The sequence below is a fragment of the Schistocerca gregaria genome, chromosome X (assembly GCF_023897955.1).
Source record: "Schistocerca gregaria isolate iqSchGreg1 chromosome X, iqSchGreg1.2, whole genome shotgun sequence".
Lineage (NCBI taxonomy): Eukaryota > Metazoa > Arthropoda > Insecta > Orthoptera > Acrididae > Schistocerca > Schistocerca gregaria.
In genome coordinates, this window is record NC_064931.1 from 514,481,867 (window position 1) to 514,497,257 (window position 15,391).

The 15,391-nt window shown below is 43.6% G+C and overlaps 1 protein-coding gene across 1 annotated transcript; it reads left to right on the top strand.

Moving 5' to 3' along the window:
- Positions 1 to 1,128: 1,128 nt before the first annotated feature.
- Positions 1,129 to 4,848, top strand: LOC126298171 (uncharacterized; the record flags this gene model as incomplete). The annotated part of the gene is made up of 2 exons (XM_049989481.1): positions 1,129 to 1,151; positions 4,299 to 4,848. Coding segments are annotated over exons 1-2 (573 nt in total), but the record flags the coding sequence as incomplete, so codon positions are not given.
- Between the last annotated feature and the right edge of the window lie 10,543 nt (positions 4,849 to 15,391).

Here is a 15,391-nt window from a genome sequence, read left to right on the forward strand (position 1 = left end):
TAGAAAAATTGTACCTTCTATTTGCCTAGGACAGTCTAAAAATATATCAGAATATATGTATCTGTGTGTTATCCCATCCCTAGCCCCCCACCATCCCCCTCGCCACTGACACCATTCCTGACAGGCAACTTCTAATCAACACAAGATTCCTACAGATTGTTTGCAGACGATCCTGTCATTTCCCGTCTTGTCAAGTCATCAGAGGTTGAAAACCAGTTGCAAAATTATTTACATGGGATGTCAGTATGTGGCAAAAGGTGGCAATTGGCTCTAAATAATGAACAGGGTGTAAATATCCACATGAGTACCAAAAGGAATCCTCTAAATTTTGGTTCGTGACAAATCGCCCAATTTAAACGCTGTGACTTACACTAAATATTTATTTTGATGATGCGAGTTAGCAAACATTATGACCCAAAGAGCCAAATGTTATGTCCTCATGCTAATGATAATAGGTTGGCAAATAGCTAAAGGGATCTGTCACCGTACAAATCTGGACAGGCAAGCAAAATGTTAGTTGACAGAAGTACGCTTAAATATATTTTACTCAGCTCATTGCTCAAGAACTGCTAAATTTTTGACAACTTGTGGGGACCATGGCTAGCTATAAGCAGAGGCCTGACATACGTGCGCATCTATGTACACTGAATATTTGCCAGTAGAGCTAGTTATCAATAGCTCAGTGTAATGTTCAGCGCCAACTAGCTACACGAAACAGCTCGAATTAGCAGAAGGTGTTCGCCACTAGTAACACCATCATGGCGGTCTTCATTGGTCTGTGGCCTGGAGGTTCTTTATTGGTCAGTTAGTCCTATTTGTCGTGTTGTTCAAAGTGCCCCTTGTGGCGGCCAAAAAAATTACCAAGGCACTGGACCCAGCAGTGTCAGTAAGCTACAATACTATAATTATGAATAACTTAAATTTGAATGATAACGTAGGTAATGTTTTGAGGAAAGCAAACCAAAGAGTGCGATTTATTGGTAGCACACTTAGAAAATGAAACAGGTCAGTAAGAACACAAGGGGAGTTCCCAGACAGTTGGTGTAACCAAGCATCAATGTGTCATGGGATTTCCCTCCCTGTCCCCTGCCAACAACAAAATTTGGGAAATTCAAATTTTGGTTGGATATGAAAGATGGTGATGGAACATGGTTACCAGGGCACACTGGCTCTGATATATACGAAGTCTCTGGTTACTGGAGCAGGCTCTCTGACATCAGAAGTAAAGATGGCTGACTTGGAATATTGGCTCTATAACGTCAGAATCCGAGACTTGGAATAATGGAATGGGCTCTCTGATGTCAGAATCAAAGACCTCACCACCTGTGGGTCCGGGGATTAGAATATGCCCGAGGTATTCCTGTCTGTCATAAGAGGTGACTAAAAGGAGTGTTTCACCTTTTGGCCTTTATATGTTGGTTCCCTGTAGGGTTTGACATCTATTTTCCGAAATTTTCCTGAAGAGTGAGCCAATTGCTGAAGGGCACCTTACATGGTGCATAGTGTACATCACGAACTGAGACCTCTCGCATCCTTCGTCAACATGGATCTGCACTTCTGCTCATTCTCTAGCTGTTGGGCAAGGCTGCCCTTATGGGTGTGTTTTCCTCCATCCTCTGTGCAGTATTGCTTTCTGCGCTGTCGACAATAATGGACTTCTTAGGTTGTTTGCGCCTGATATCCAGCATGGTGGCCAGTCTCTTGTGGTGGTGCCGCAATTTACCCTGTTGGTTGTAGCCTCCAACCACTCTGCCGATGTCTGCGCCGTTAACTCTCCATGTATGCCAAGGAGTACATGGCCATCACTGTGGGACATTGGGACTCATGGCAATGGCCATCGTGCCAGGTGGCCTTTGCTGCAGCTGGATGGCGGCTGTGGCGAGGGTACATGGTAGGAGTGGGTGGCATCAGGACAGATGACACACCATGAAGCGTAGTATGTCATTTCTTGCTAGTGGTCAAACACTAGAAGTCTCTAAGCAATCAAGTTCTAATTTCAATACGACCTCAAGTCGGTCTTGATGAAAACAGCATCATCTGCTCAGTCAGAGGCACTACTCGGCTGTTACAAGCTTGGGGATGTTTTCGTTTCCATCACGCCCCACAAGAGCTTAAATGTGGTCCAGGGTATCATTTCACAGGGACCTCCTTTTACAGTGTGACGATGAGCTGCACGTCAATTTAGAGGTGCTAGGTGTCCATTTCGTGCGGCGCGTCCACAGGGGTCCACCAGAGCCTTCATCTTGGCCTTCGAGGGTGACACATTATCCTAGAAGGTCAAGGTAATAGTCTACTGCTGTGACCTAAAGCACCAATGCGGCGTTGGAAGTTTGCCCATATGTCTTCCCACTGTACTTCCAGCGTCACCTGTCGGGATTGTGGACGTGCTTCACATCTCAATAATCCCTGTGACCTGCCTGCCATCTGTGTCAACTGCAGAGAGCACCATTCGCCTTGCTCGCCAGACTGCAGGAAAGACAGAAAAATAATGGAATACAAGACCCTGGACCAACTGACCTACGCAGAGGCTAAGAGAAAATGTGAGAGGCTACATCCTGTGCATATGTCAACCTACGCTGGCACTATGGAAACAGTTCTACCATCGTCCATTCCGCCAAATACAGTTGGCTCTGAGCCATCAGACTCGATCTGCCCCCTTGATGGTGATTGGGGGGGGGGGGGTGTCTTCCCTCCTTGTTGCGTCTGAACAACCTACTTCAGAAGCAAAACGCTCCTCCTCCTCCTCCTCCTCCTCTCAGCTGGAGAAGTGTAAGTCTTCTTCAGCTCCTCTCCCCAAGAAGGGATCCCTTGGGTCATTCCTTTCCCAGGTTCCTACCAGTTGCAAACCTGACACCTGCCAATGGCTGAAGCAACCACAGGTCATAGGGCTTCACTGTCCTCCTCAGTGCCTGAGACTGAATCAGTGAAGCCCTCCCAGCTGGACAAACCTAAGGAGCAGCGAGAAAAACCTAAAAAGAAAAAAACCTCCAACAACCAAGGCACTGCGGTGGCACCCAGACCACCACTACCTACAAGCTCTGTGTCTGAGAATAAAGTGCAGATCCTGCATCCGCTGACGACCTAGATCTCGCTGGGTTCTCAGACACAATGGATGTTGATGGCACAGGTACTCATCTGGTGGCAGCAGGTGACCCTGAAGCGTAGGCTGCCTCATTGAGTGTTTCATGCCTCACGATCATGTAATCCTCCAGTAGAATTGTGGCAACTGTTAAGCTTTACACCTGCTTTCTGCTTTGCTCTCCAGGAATCCAGGTTCCCGGCAATGTCCTCCATGACAATAAGGGATATTTCAGGAACCGTAGCGACTATAATCGAGTGTGAGGTGGAGTTTGCATCTATGTTCTGAACTCGGTATATAGGGAACCTGTGCCCCTTCAAATCCCTCTTGAAGCTATGGCTGTCAGGATATGGACGTCGCTGGAAATAACTGTCTGCAATGTATATCTTCCTCCCAGATGGTGCAGTACCCCTAAACGTAATGGCTGCACAGATTGATCAACTCCCTAAACCTTTCCTACTCTTGGGAGATTTTAACGAGCATAAACACCTGTGGGTGGCTCCATGCTTACTGTCCGAGGTAGGGAGGTGGAAAATTTACTGTCACAACTCGACCGGTGCTTCTTAAATACAGGTGCTCCCACACAATTCAGTATGGCACATGACACATATTCGGCCATTGCTCTTTCTCGGTTTGCAGTCATGGCCTTCTCCCATCTATCCACTGGAGAGCACGTGACGACCTGTGTGATAGTGACCACTTCCGCCTCTTCCTGTCGCTCCCCTGGCGTCAAGCCCATGGACGCCTACCCAGATGGGCTTTAACCAAGGCGGACTGGGAAGCCTTCACCTCTGCTTTCACCGCTGAATCTCCCCCACAAGATGCCATCGATGTTGTCGTTGAGCAGGTCACTACAAAGATCGTTTCTGCGGCGGTAAACGCGATCTCTCGTTCTTTAGGGTGCTCCGGCGAAAAACAGTCCCTTGGTGGTCGCCAGAAGTCGCTGAGGCAATTAAAGAGCGTCGGCGAACTCTACAGCGACACAAGCGGCACCTTTCCCTAGAGCACCTAATAACCTTTAAGTGATTCCCTACCCACATTCGCCAGCTTATAAAACGACGGAAGCAGGTGTGTTGGGAGAGGTGTGTGTCGACCATTGGATGCCATACATCACGTTCACAAGTCTGGATGAAGATCATGCATCTTTTTTGGGTACCAGACCCCAACAGGTCTTAACATAAATGGTATGTTATCTACCGACACAATCGTGATTGCCGAGCACTTTGGCGAGCACTTTGGCGAGCACTTTGGCGAGCACTTTGGCGAGCACTTTGGCGAGCACTTTGGCGAGCACTTTGGCGAGCACTTTGGCGAGCACTTTGGCGAGCACTTTGGCGAGCACTTTGGCGAGCACTTTGGCGAGCACTTTGGCGAGCACTTTGGCGAGCACTTTGGCGAGCACTTTGGCGAGCACTTTGGCGAGCACTTTGGCGAGCACTTTGGCGAGCACTTTGGCGAGCACTTTGGCGAGCACTTTGGCGAGCACTTTGGCGAGCACTTTGGCGAGCACTTTGGCGAGCACTTTGGCGAGCACTTTGGCGAGCACTTTGGCGAGCACTTTGGCGAGCACTTTGGCGAGCACTTTGGCGAGCACTTTGGCGAGCACTTTGGCGAGCACTTTGGCGAGCACTTTGGCGAGCACTTTGGCGAGCACTTTGGCGAGCACTTTGGCGAGCACTTTGGCGAGCACTTTGGCGAGCACTTTGGCGAGCACTTTGGCGAGCACTTTGGCGAGCACTTTGGCGAGCACTTTGGCGAGCACTTTGGCGAGCACCTGCATCAGAGAATTACCCCCAGCCTTTCGCACTCTCAAATGGTGGCCAGAAGAGAAAGTCCTCTCGTCCACTACATGTCACAGTAAATCCTATAACGCCCCATTTACAGAGTGGGAACTTCTCAGTGCCCTTGCACATTGCCCTGACACAGCTCCTGGGCCAGAACGGATCCATAGTCAGATCCAACCACAGCCACATCTTCTCTTCATCTTTAACCAGATCTGGTGTGATGGTGTCTTTCCATAGCAATAGCGGTAGAGCACCATCATTCCGTTTCTCAAACCAAGTAAAAACTGGCTTCATGTGGATAGCTACCAGCCCACCAACGTTCTTTGTAAGCTGCTAGAACATATGGTGCATCAGCAGTTGGGTTGGGTCCTGGAGTCATGAAGCCTACTGGCTCCATATCAAGGCAGCTTTCGCCAGGGTCGCTCTACCACTGATAATCTGGTGTCCCTCGAGGTTGCCATCTGAACAGCATTTTCCAGACGCCAACATCTGGTTGCCATCTCTTTTTACTTGTAAAGCATACGACATGACCTGGTGACATCATATCCTTGCCACATTGTATGAGTGGGGTTTCCAGGCCCCACTGCTGATTTTTATCCAAAACTTCCTGTAGCTCCGTACTTTCCATGTCCAACTAGGAGCCTACCATAGTTCCCCCCATATTCCCCCCCCCCGTATTCAGGAGAATGGCGTTCCGCAGAGCTCCGTATTAAGTGTATGTCTATTTTTTAGTGGCTCTTAATGGTCTAGCAGCAGCTGTAGTGCTATCAGTCTCACGTTCTCTGTATGCGGATGGCTCCTGCATTTCGTACTGCTCCTCCACAACTAGTGCTTCTGAGCGGCACCTACAGTCATGGGCTCTAGCCCACGGCTTCTAGTTTACAGCTGCGAAGTTGTGTCTCATGCATTTGTGATGGCATCACACCATTCATCCAGACCCAGAACTTTACCTTAACGTTGATCCACTCACTGTAGTGTAGACACATCGATTCTTAGGACTGGTTTTCGACGTCCAATCGACTTGGCTACCTCACCTTTGCCACCTTAAGCGGAAGTGCTGGCAGCACCTCAGTGCCCTCTGCTGCCTAAGCAACACCAACTGGGGTGCAGATCGCTCTACACTGCTGCAGCTCTATAGAAGACTTGTTCAATCCTGCCTTGACTACAGGAGTCTGGTTTACGGTTCGGTGGCACCCTCAGCATTGCGGTTACTCGACCCAATGCACCACTGTGGCATTCCCCTAGCGACAGGAGCTTTCAGAACACGTGCAGTGACCAGTGTCCTGGTGGAGGCCGGAATCCCTCCATTGCAGATCCAACGTGCACAGCTGCTCGCCAGTTATGTTGGACACATCTATAGTTCTCCTGCGCATCCAAATTACTATCAACTTTCCCAACCACAGCAGTTCATCTCCCCCATCAGTGGCCCAGGTGAGGGCCTACGATTGTGGTTTGCATCCAATCCTTTCTGTCTGAACTGGTCTCCTTCCAATTACCACCTCTCCTCAAGGTCTGTTCACATACACCTCCATGGTGTAAACCTAGGCCGCAGATTCTTCTGGACCTTTCGCATGGCCCTAAGGACTCTGTTAACCCTGCAGCTCTCCGATATCACTTCCTCTCGATCCTCGACAGGTACCGGGGCTATGAAGTGGTTTACATCGATGACTCAATGGCTGTTGGGCACATAGGCTTTGCGTGTGTTCATGGAGGACATATTGAACAGCACTCCTTGCCAGATGGCTGCAGTGTTTTCATTGCAGAGCTGGCGACCATATCTCATGCTCTTGAGCATATCTGCTCATGCCCTAGCGAGTCATTTCTCCTGTGTACTGATTCATTGAGCAGCCTACAAGCTATCGACCTGTGATATCCTCGCCATCCTTTGGTAGCGTCCATCCAGGAGTCCATCTGTGCCCAGGAACAGTTCCATCGTTCAGTGGTGTTTGTGTGGACCTTAGGACACGTCGGAATCCCAGGCAACAAACTTGCCGACAGGCTGGCTAACAGGCAACGCGGAAACCACTTCTGGAGATGAGCATCTCTGAAACTGATCAGCGTTCAGTCTTAAGCCACAGGGTTTCTTGGCTTTGGGAGACGGAATGGCATAACGGTATGCAAAACAAACTGCGTGTCATTAAGGAGACTACAAATGTGTGGATTCTTCCTGCAGTCCTTTCACAGGGAATCAGTTGTCCTCTGCCAGATCCACATTGGCCATACGTGGCTAATGCATGGTTACCTACTCCGTCACGAGGACCCACCTCAATGTCGCTCTGGCTCACAAATGACGGTCGTCCACCTCTTGCTGGACTTCTCACTTTTAGTCGCTCTGTGGCGGAGTATTAACTTTCCCAGCACCTTACCTTCGGTGTTGGACTACAATGCCTCAACAGCAGCTTTAGTTTTACATTTTACCCGTGAGGGTGAGTTTTATCATTTGATCTAAGTTTTAGTGCATGTTTTTGTCCCTGTGTGCCCTCCACCCTAGTGCTTTTAGGGTGGAGGTTTTAATGTGTTGCAGAGTGGCTGGCTCCTCCTTGTTATTCTCATGGTCAGCCAGCCACAGTAATCTGCTCTCTTGTTTTGATGTCTTCTACATTTTTCTGGCGTCTCTCTGTGGTTTTCTTGTCCGATTTTGTCCATTTTAGTGTTCGTTGTCCTTGTGTCATTCTCGTGGTTTTCTCCTTTCTTCCAGCTGTGTTTTGCATGTGTTGACTAGTTTACTCCAACCCTTGTGGAATTATTTTAATCGGAACGAGGGACCGATGACCTAGCAGTTTGCACACCCCCCTCCCCCTCTTTCAAAACCAACCAACCAATCCGTGACCTGAAATACTGGCACTGTCATATCAGATTTCCTGAGACAAAACAAGTTTGTGCAGCCCTCTCTAAGGCTGCTATTCGGTCAGAGGTTACTCAATCACTGCTTATTGCTTCTCCTAACTCTAAATTGGGGTCTTTCCACTTTATAACACCACACTAGGAGGGAAAGGACTTAACACCGCTGCCCCATGGTATTTCACAGGATGTCGGAGTCTCAGCACTTATTCACACTGAGCTATGCAACTACACTCCAGTCTGTTACGCTTAGCCAACCTCCACAAACACCCTGACATTAAAGTTTAAATAATTTGCCCCTCTACACCAGTTACTGTAAGTTCAAAATTTTGAGAAAATCCATTTACCCTAAGTTTAAAATGATGGGAAATCTGCTGACAGTCAAATTATATTGTACTCAACCTAATTTAAAACTGATTATCCCATTGATGCAGCGTTGGCCTGCCGCCGCCGCCACCACCACAGAGTGTACCACATTGTGTGACACTATTGAGAAACCCTGGCACCCGAATACTGCAGAGCACATGATGCAGTGCTAGGGCAAGTTTATGTTCAGCTATGAGTCTACAGCAGCAGTTGCTGCATCATAGAATGAGGAATGCAAACAGCCATCCCTTGTGTCTCATTCACACTGAAAAATACAAATGGATACAAGTCCCACCACAATCAGTGCACTCTGTAAGACGAAGCAGCTTTCAGATGTATTCCTAAGACGGTGAGATTTTACATTTAAGCATACCCAAAGCTTAGAACAGGAGTGCCTCCTGTTATGTTACAGGAAGGAGATGAATAGTTCAGACATTCCATATCAGAAGTAGCCTACATGGTCCTACAGACTGCCCACTCAAAGTTCGCCGCACATCACGTGACATCAAATGGTTCCATTTAAGTAGCAAACCATCCAGTGATATGGCTCTGCAAGCCAACTGCTGCCGTCTCATGCTGTGACTGCCCGCTTTTTCTTGCACATGATGGGTCTCGAGCATCCAACAGTTTGAAGGTTAGCAGATTCTCGCCCATTAGGCGATAAGGGCTGTGTGTCGTGCCATAATTGACACACTCTAGACTAGGAAATCTACCTCCAGCACCTCGCATACTTTCACCTAATAGGTTTCTTCTTGTACAGATTTGCAAATGCTAGGGACACAAACTTTAAGAGGATGAAACTAATACTTCGTACATCAAATACAGCATCGATTCTTCCTGACACAAGCCATTTATAAGTCGCTCGAGGGATGCATCATTCCTGTACTACTCGTATAATGCTTGTGATGATGCTACAGCCATAGCCCAATGTAACCTAAGTTAAAATGTCAGGGAAATTTGATAATGCATGCATCACATATATGCTTCAAACCAGATTGCACTGTCAAAGGGAAATAAATTTTAGAGTCATAAAGGTACTTGGGGCCTTCTGGCTCCATATCAGGGTGGGTTACATAAAGGCCGCTCTTCCGCCGACAATCTGGTGAAATGCTGAGTAGGCTTATTTTATTTTCGCATAAGGCACTTATTTTTTATTTTTCAAAGCACAGTTCTGCAACGAAAAACCCACACTGGTGTTTAAGCACAGATAGAGAAATCTGAACAATTATATAAGGAAAAGTTCATGATATATTTCGAAACCCCACTACAGACACAGGAGATCAGATATCTAACAGATTCTAGAATTGGAAGCACTTTCCTACAGATGAGAAAGATGGCTGAAATTTTTCTGTGAATTTTCGATGTCCTACAACTGCTGGGCTGGAGATTCTCTAAAGCCACAATGGCAGGTCAGAAACAGCATCCCACCTCTCTGAACCAGAGAAGGTTTGTCTGCCTGGACTTGGCTCTGAACACTCTAACAAAGAAGACATCTTCTGATTCTCTTTCATCACAGAACTATCTGTACATGGCTTGATCTGCTCCTCTGTTGTTCGAAAAACTTGCTATGTGTATGCACTGTGCTCAGTTGATGAGACGCTGGTGCCGAACAGGGAGGAGTTTAATAACTGTATTTCCTGTAAGCATTCAACATAGCCTCCTACCTGATGTGATTTTCAGAATAAGTACATGATTATAAATTGAGTTTTGGCTTATTATAAAGAAGACTATAAAAAATAAAAAATTCAGACTTCTGGCAAAATATTAACCTTGCATATTTTATGATATTTTTCCATTAAAATACAGCTTTTGCTATACACATGCTAAATTTTACATTGGTACATTAATAAATATGGCTTTAAAGATTCTGCATTACATCCTCCCCCCCCCCCCCCCCCCTTAAGGTTAACTTTACCAGATTCCCAACTGATTACCGAGGCTTTCATTGGAAATTATGTGGGAAGTTAAGATGAAGCATGGGAAGTGCTTATTAGAGTAATGAGGAAGAACAGATACTTGCAGGAGTTCAGTTGTAATGTGCAAGATTCTAATATGGAAGGTAACTATATCCTAGAAGAGAGAGAGGGGCAAAGTTACAGTCAACAACTCAAATATTTAATAGACAGAGGTCAGAATTAAGGGAAGCATTAACTGCTCATCACAATGTATTCTCTTATAAGCGTGGTGAAGTTAAAAGACATGATTGCCCCTTCAATGCAAAGCCTGGTCAAGTATTTTTCAAGAAACATGATCACAAGCATGTTGCGAGAAAGGAAACTGTTAAGAGGATAACAAGTAAGCCTCATGCAAACACATACCACTTGCAATACCCCAAAAGTAAGAGAGAACTAGGGCTACGAAACATTGTAGATCTGAAGCCTTTCAGAATTGACAGTAATTAGATTTTGTATGGAGTCTGCCACTCTTCAGCAGATACACAGTTTGGCATACTCTGCATGCCCTGCTGGGCGAAACTTTATTTCCCTTTCAAGTTTCATTCTCTTCATCTGCTCTATTAAATGGTAAGCAAGCAAGCAATATATGCCTTCATGTTGTAAATATGCTATTACTTTGTAATATCTTCCCTGTAAGCAAGAATGATACATGAATGGTGACTTACAAGAGAATATGAAAGGTAGTTTGCAATAGTAAATTCTAAATTTTAAATTAGCAGTGGATAACTTACGAGCACAAATGATAAAAAAATAAAGGCTAAAGTTAGTAATTAATAAATAAAACCCACCAATCGTATTAGTAACAACAAAATACAGATACTTTGCTTTAAAAGAAGTAATTGAACTTCAAAATTTCTGGAATCTGAAAGAATTAACTCTGCATAAGTTATTAATTTTCATGTTGGAGGTAGGGTTCTCTATAGAATAGATAAGAGAGACTAATAATATGGTGCAAAAGAGGCAAGCCGGAGCATGTCTTTATTAATATGAGACACGTGAAAGTGGTGTGTGGATTACACCAAAAATATGTGTAAATAACGAGGTCAGTAGGCTAACGAAAATAAAAGGGAGAAAGATGCGTCAAAATATGTAGGAAAGTGAAATGTATGGATAAATGAAACTAGGGAGAAATGAAGTCAGTAGGCTGGCGCATGCAAAATTGGTCTGTAGTTTCTTCATGTCTCGTAAAAAGGGCTGAAAAACGTGCAATCTTGCATAAGGCAGATTAAAGGATAAATGTAGACACATACTGACAACAATACAGATAACTGAATGTGTTAAAAAGTGCAGACTGTAGAGTGCTGGCAGGTTATAATAATAGATTTTTAGTTGTGTGTGTAAGAAAGCAAAGTAACTGCTGTCAAACAAATGACTTCTACAGCATACTAACCCATATGATAATAATTGAGCCATATGAAGATAGAAAATCGAGTAGCCTTTGTAAGCTGTAAGTAAAGCAACACGTATGGTAATGAAGTACATTATAAAATAGATCAAAATATGGGTATTTTTAAAAACCTATGTTTATGTTAAGACCATAATAGCTATGGCTCATAAAAAAATTGCAAAATTCGTGATTCAAACTTAGTAATCAAGTATCTAGTAAAGGTGAGCTAGAGTAACGTGATGATTTTTATGAGGTGGTGTAATCATTTCGAAAAAGCTGTTAGCAGTTTTCCAAATAATAAAATGTTAAAAAATAAAAATTATTCCTCATAACTTGTGTACCTAAATTATAGAAGGAAAATACAGTACATAAACTGTTTTGTGCTCCCTTAGATATAAGTTGAGAATAGAAGCTTAAGCCACGTTCATACATGCATCTAATGTGGCGCCACAGCTTGTGGCTTGCTGTAGTGGCATTGTTAGCTGTCATTCACACAAGATCCCACAAGTTCTACATAGTTGCATAGTATTCAATATGGCGTCAGTTGAAATCATATAGGTGGGTACGAATGATATAGAGAAGCTTATGGCCTTAGATGTGTGACAAGAGTTAAATACATGCAAGACTAAACCCTAATCCAGGATCTGAAAATAGTTTTTGCATGGAAATAAATCAAGGGAAACAAATTTATAAAAGAAATAACACTCGGAGACGAAAATGCTGTCTTCAATGGCAAACTAACCAACAGGTGGCATGTAATTATCATTTGCAGACACACCACTCTTTCAAGATTTCAAAGTCTTATTGTATTGGTTGATATAGGTATTTCAAATAGCTAATGTTTAGTTTAACAGCTGCCACATCACAAACTGGAGCTATTTCCTGGATACAGCTCACAATTTAGACAATGCTTGGTCTCGCAAATTATGAGGTTCATACGACTCTCTGTTTTGGTTACATATATGAAGTTGGTTTATTTATTCCTTTATGGACACCAACCATAGTGACTTCCCACCCTCTACCTTAAATGTTTTACTGAAAGTAAAAGGACACACACCACAGTGGCTACAGCTGTGATTAAATAAGTGAGTACTGAAAAGTGAAATGTTTTTGTGTGTTCCTTTTTCAGATAAAGACTGTAAATTCTAAATCACAAAATTAAATTTGTAATAATCGAAAATTTTATTTCATGTTCCTACTTCATTTTCTGCACACAATTTGTAAAAATCCACTATACTATGTTTTTCTATGTATTTGTATATATGGGCAATATTGTAGGTGTAGTATTAAGAAAAATTTAGCTAAAATCAATTTCACTTAAAAGTGGTCAGCTATATTAACATCACTTGTTTTTAGTATTTAATTTTGTTGAAAAGCTAATTTTTCACAAAAATAAAGTAAGGGTTATGAGGCAAAACAAGGGCTACATCATTGTAAGAAGTACAGAGGCAAGTAGGTGTGCCAGGGCTTACCCCAGTTCCCTCCTACTAGTGCCATGTCATCATAACGTACCTGTGCTTGATATACCAAGGATTGCACCACAATCTAAGAGTGAAATTAAAAATTAAAATAACTTTTCCAAACTTTGGCAGTGTATGCTAAATATGTAACGCAAAACATGTGAGCTTAAGAAAAAGAATAAGTGGCGCTGAATAATAAAACTACAAAGCTAAAAACTGTTCAGAATATGCAAAATTACGTCACAATTAAGTTACAAGTCTCAATCTGATAAGACCAATATTTGCTGAAAATCAGCGTCTTTACAAAAAAATTGAAGGCGCTAAATATTAGACTCAAAAAGATGAAAATTCATAAGTAACCTCAGTTACATGTAAAGACGTTATATATGTGACACCAGTAAGTTACCTCTATTAGTTTTCAAGGAATTTACAAAAAACCAAATTTGGAATGAAAACATCATTATTTGTATTACTGTAGATTAAGTATCATTTGTATTTGTAATACAGGCTTCCAATTACATTACTTGATTACATTCATGCTATAGTAAAGATGTATTGTAAATAAGTACGATTGCAAGGAATCTTGAAGAGGTAGTTCAAATGTCATGTTCGACAGTTGGTTCTGTTCTAAAAATTCTAGCCAGCACAGTTTAAATGGAATTGAGCTACAACTTTTGCAGTAAGTAAAGCAAAATTAACTCTATTTATATAAAAATTAAGAAGATTGTAAATTGTTGAACGACGGAGCTATTCGTTACTGTGTCTGAGAAACGGACTATTTGGAAATTTGCTAACAGTGCATGGGGGGGGGGGGGGAGAGAGAGAGAGGGGGGTATTAGTAGATGTTTCATTTTTTGGTCTGCTATGCTCATATATAAATATGGCCAGAGAGGCAATTGTAAGAGATACTTTGCACCAAGATATCTGTCTGACCGCATCAGAAAAGTGCCCAAATGCACTGAGCCTCAGATGGTGTCAAAGTTGGGCAGCTACCAAACGCGCTTTCAGTAAAATTAGGCAGTGGACTCAAGAGGACTGTACGCTGTCCTGGGTCACTTAGATTTCACAGAAGTAACTGTTTTTGTACTGCCCATGTGCAAAGCTGCAGAAATGGCAGCAGTCGTAAGATGCGTAGGGGCTACCTAAAACTAGGGTTGAATTTTACTGTAGCAGATAGGTTCGAGAGAGGTATCTCGTTTCGAGATATGAGAGAGTCAGAAATATGATTCACTTGTGCCTCTAATCATTAAAGGGCTTCACCATAGGATCCAACGCAGGTGTGTGCTTGAATGGAGGGACTTGATTCCAAATCCCAGACAGCATTTCTAGCGGATCGTGTGGCATGAGAGATCTGAATAGTTAGTCTACATTTCTTACGATCTTAATCAGCGCACCATCTACTACTGTCTGTTATCCTTCTCAAACAGCCATCACCTATAATTCGGTGGATAAATTGCAGAACCTCTGACATGGTATTGAGACAGAATATGTTAAAAATACTGGAGAAATATTTAGCGGCGTGAGGGAGTTGCAAATAGCGGTTTCATACTACATTCATTAGCCAAATCACTTTCAAAATTCAGCGATTTTATCACGAGGTTGCATTGTCGGCGACGTGTTGGTCTGGTAACATACACTCCCACGGTCACAGTCTCGGTATTTGTCTGGAAAAACCACGTGATTTGTAGGTAATGCCATGTCTCGGTTTATAAAGCCAGTATAACTTTCAACGTGGATACTTGTGTGCACCTGTAGAGCCAAGACCGCTTGTGACAGTAGCATATAGTAGTTGTCGCTATTGGGTTTTTTAACATCTGGTGGTTTGTAAGACGATTATTCCTCTCTAAGACACAGTGGTACCACTAGCAAGAAAAACTTACGAGACATGTCCACCCATCGTTGATTTTCACTCAGTATTATTTCGTATCGCCAGCGATCAGTTATCTACAAAGTATTATACTTAGTAATAGAGGATGCGTGATAGGTTTGCCTTGAGCATCAGGCTTATAAAGTATGTGTCTGTGTTCAGACATGTGCAAAGGAAATGACTATTTCCATTTGTAAGGAAGGTATGGATTTGGCGTGGAATACTGTGATGGCGAAGGGAAGAGTATGTAAAGTCATAAGAATGGTAGAGATATTTCTGTTTCCAGAACCACAGCAGTCAACAGGGTGTATTTCCGATACTTCACCCACTGTTGACCGTCGTTCAACTGAGATCGTGATCGTAACACCTAGTTGTAAGTACTGGGATAAAATATATATGTGACCGATTTCTTAGGGTGATGAGTTTACCTGTGTGTGTGCTTGGCGTGTAGAGCTGGTGGCCTGTGCTGGGATGGCTCACGTTTCCCATTAACAGTAGGATCTTTCTGAATGGAGAGACGTGTTGGATGGCAGGAATGTAGATGTCTTAAGTGGGTTGTCCTCTAGACGGTAGCATGGCGAACTAATACTTAATATGTGTTGGGTAGCTTACGTGATCACGTGGAAATTTGAGAAGATTGAATAGGGACGTG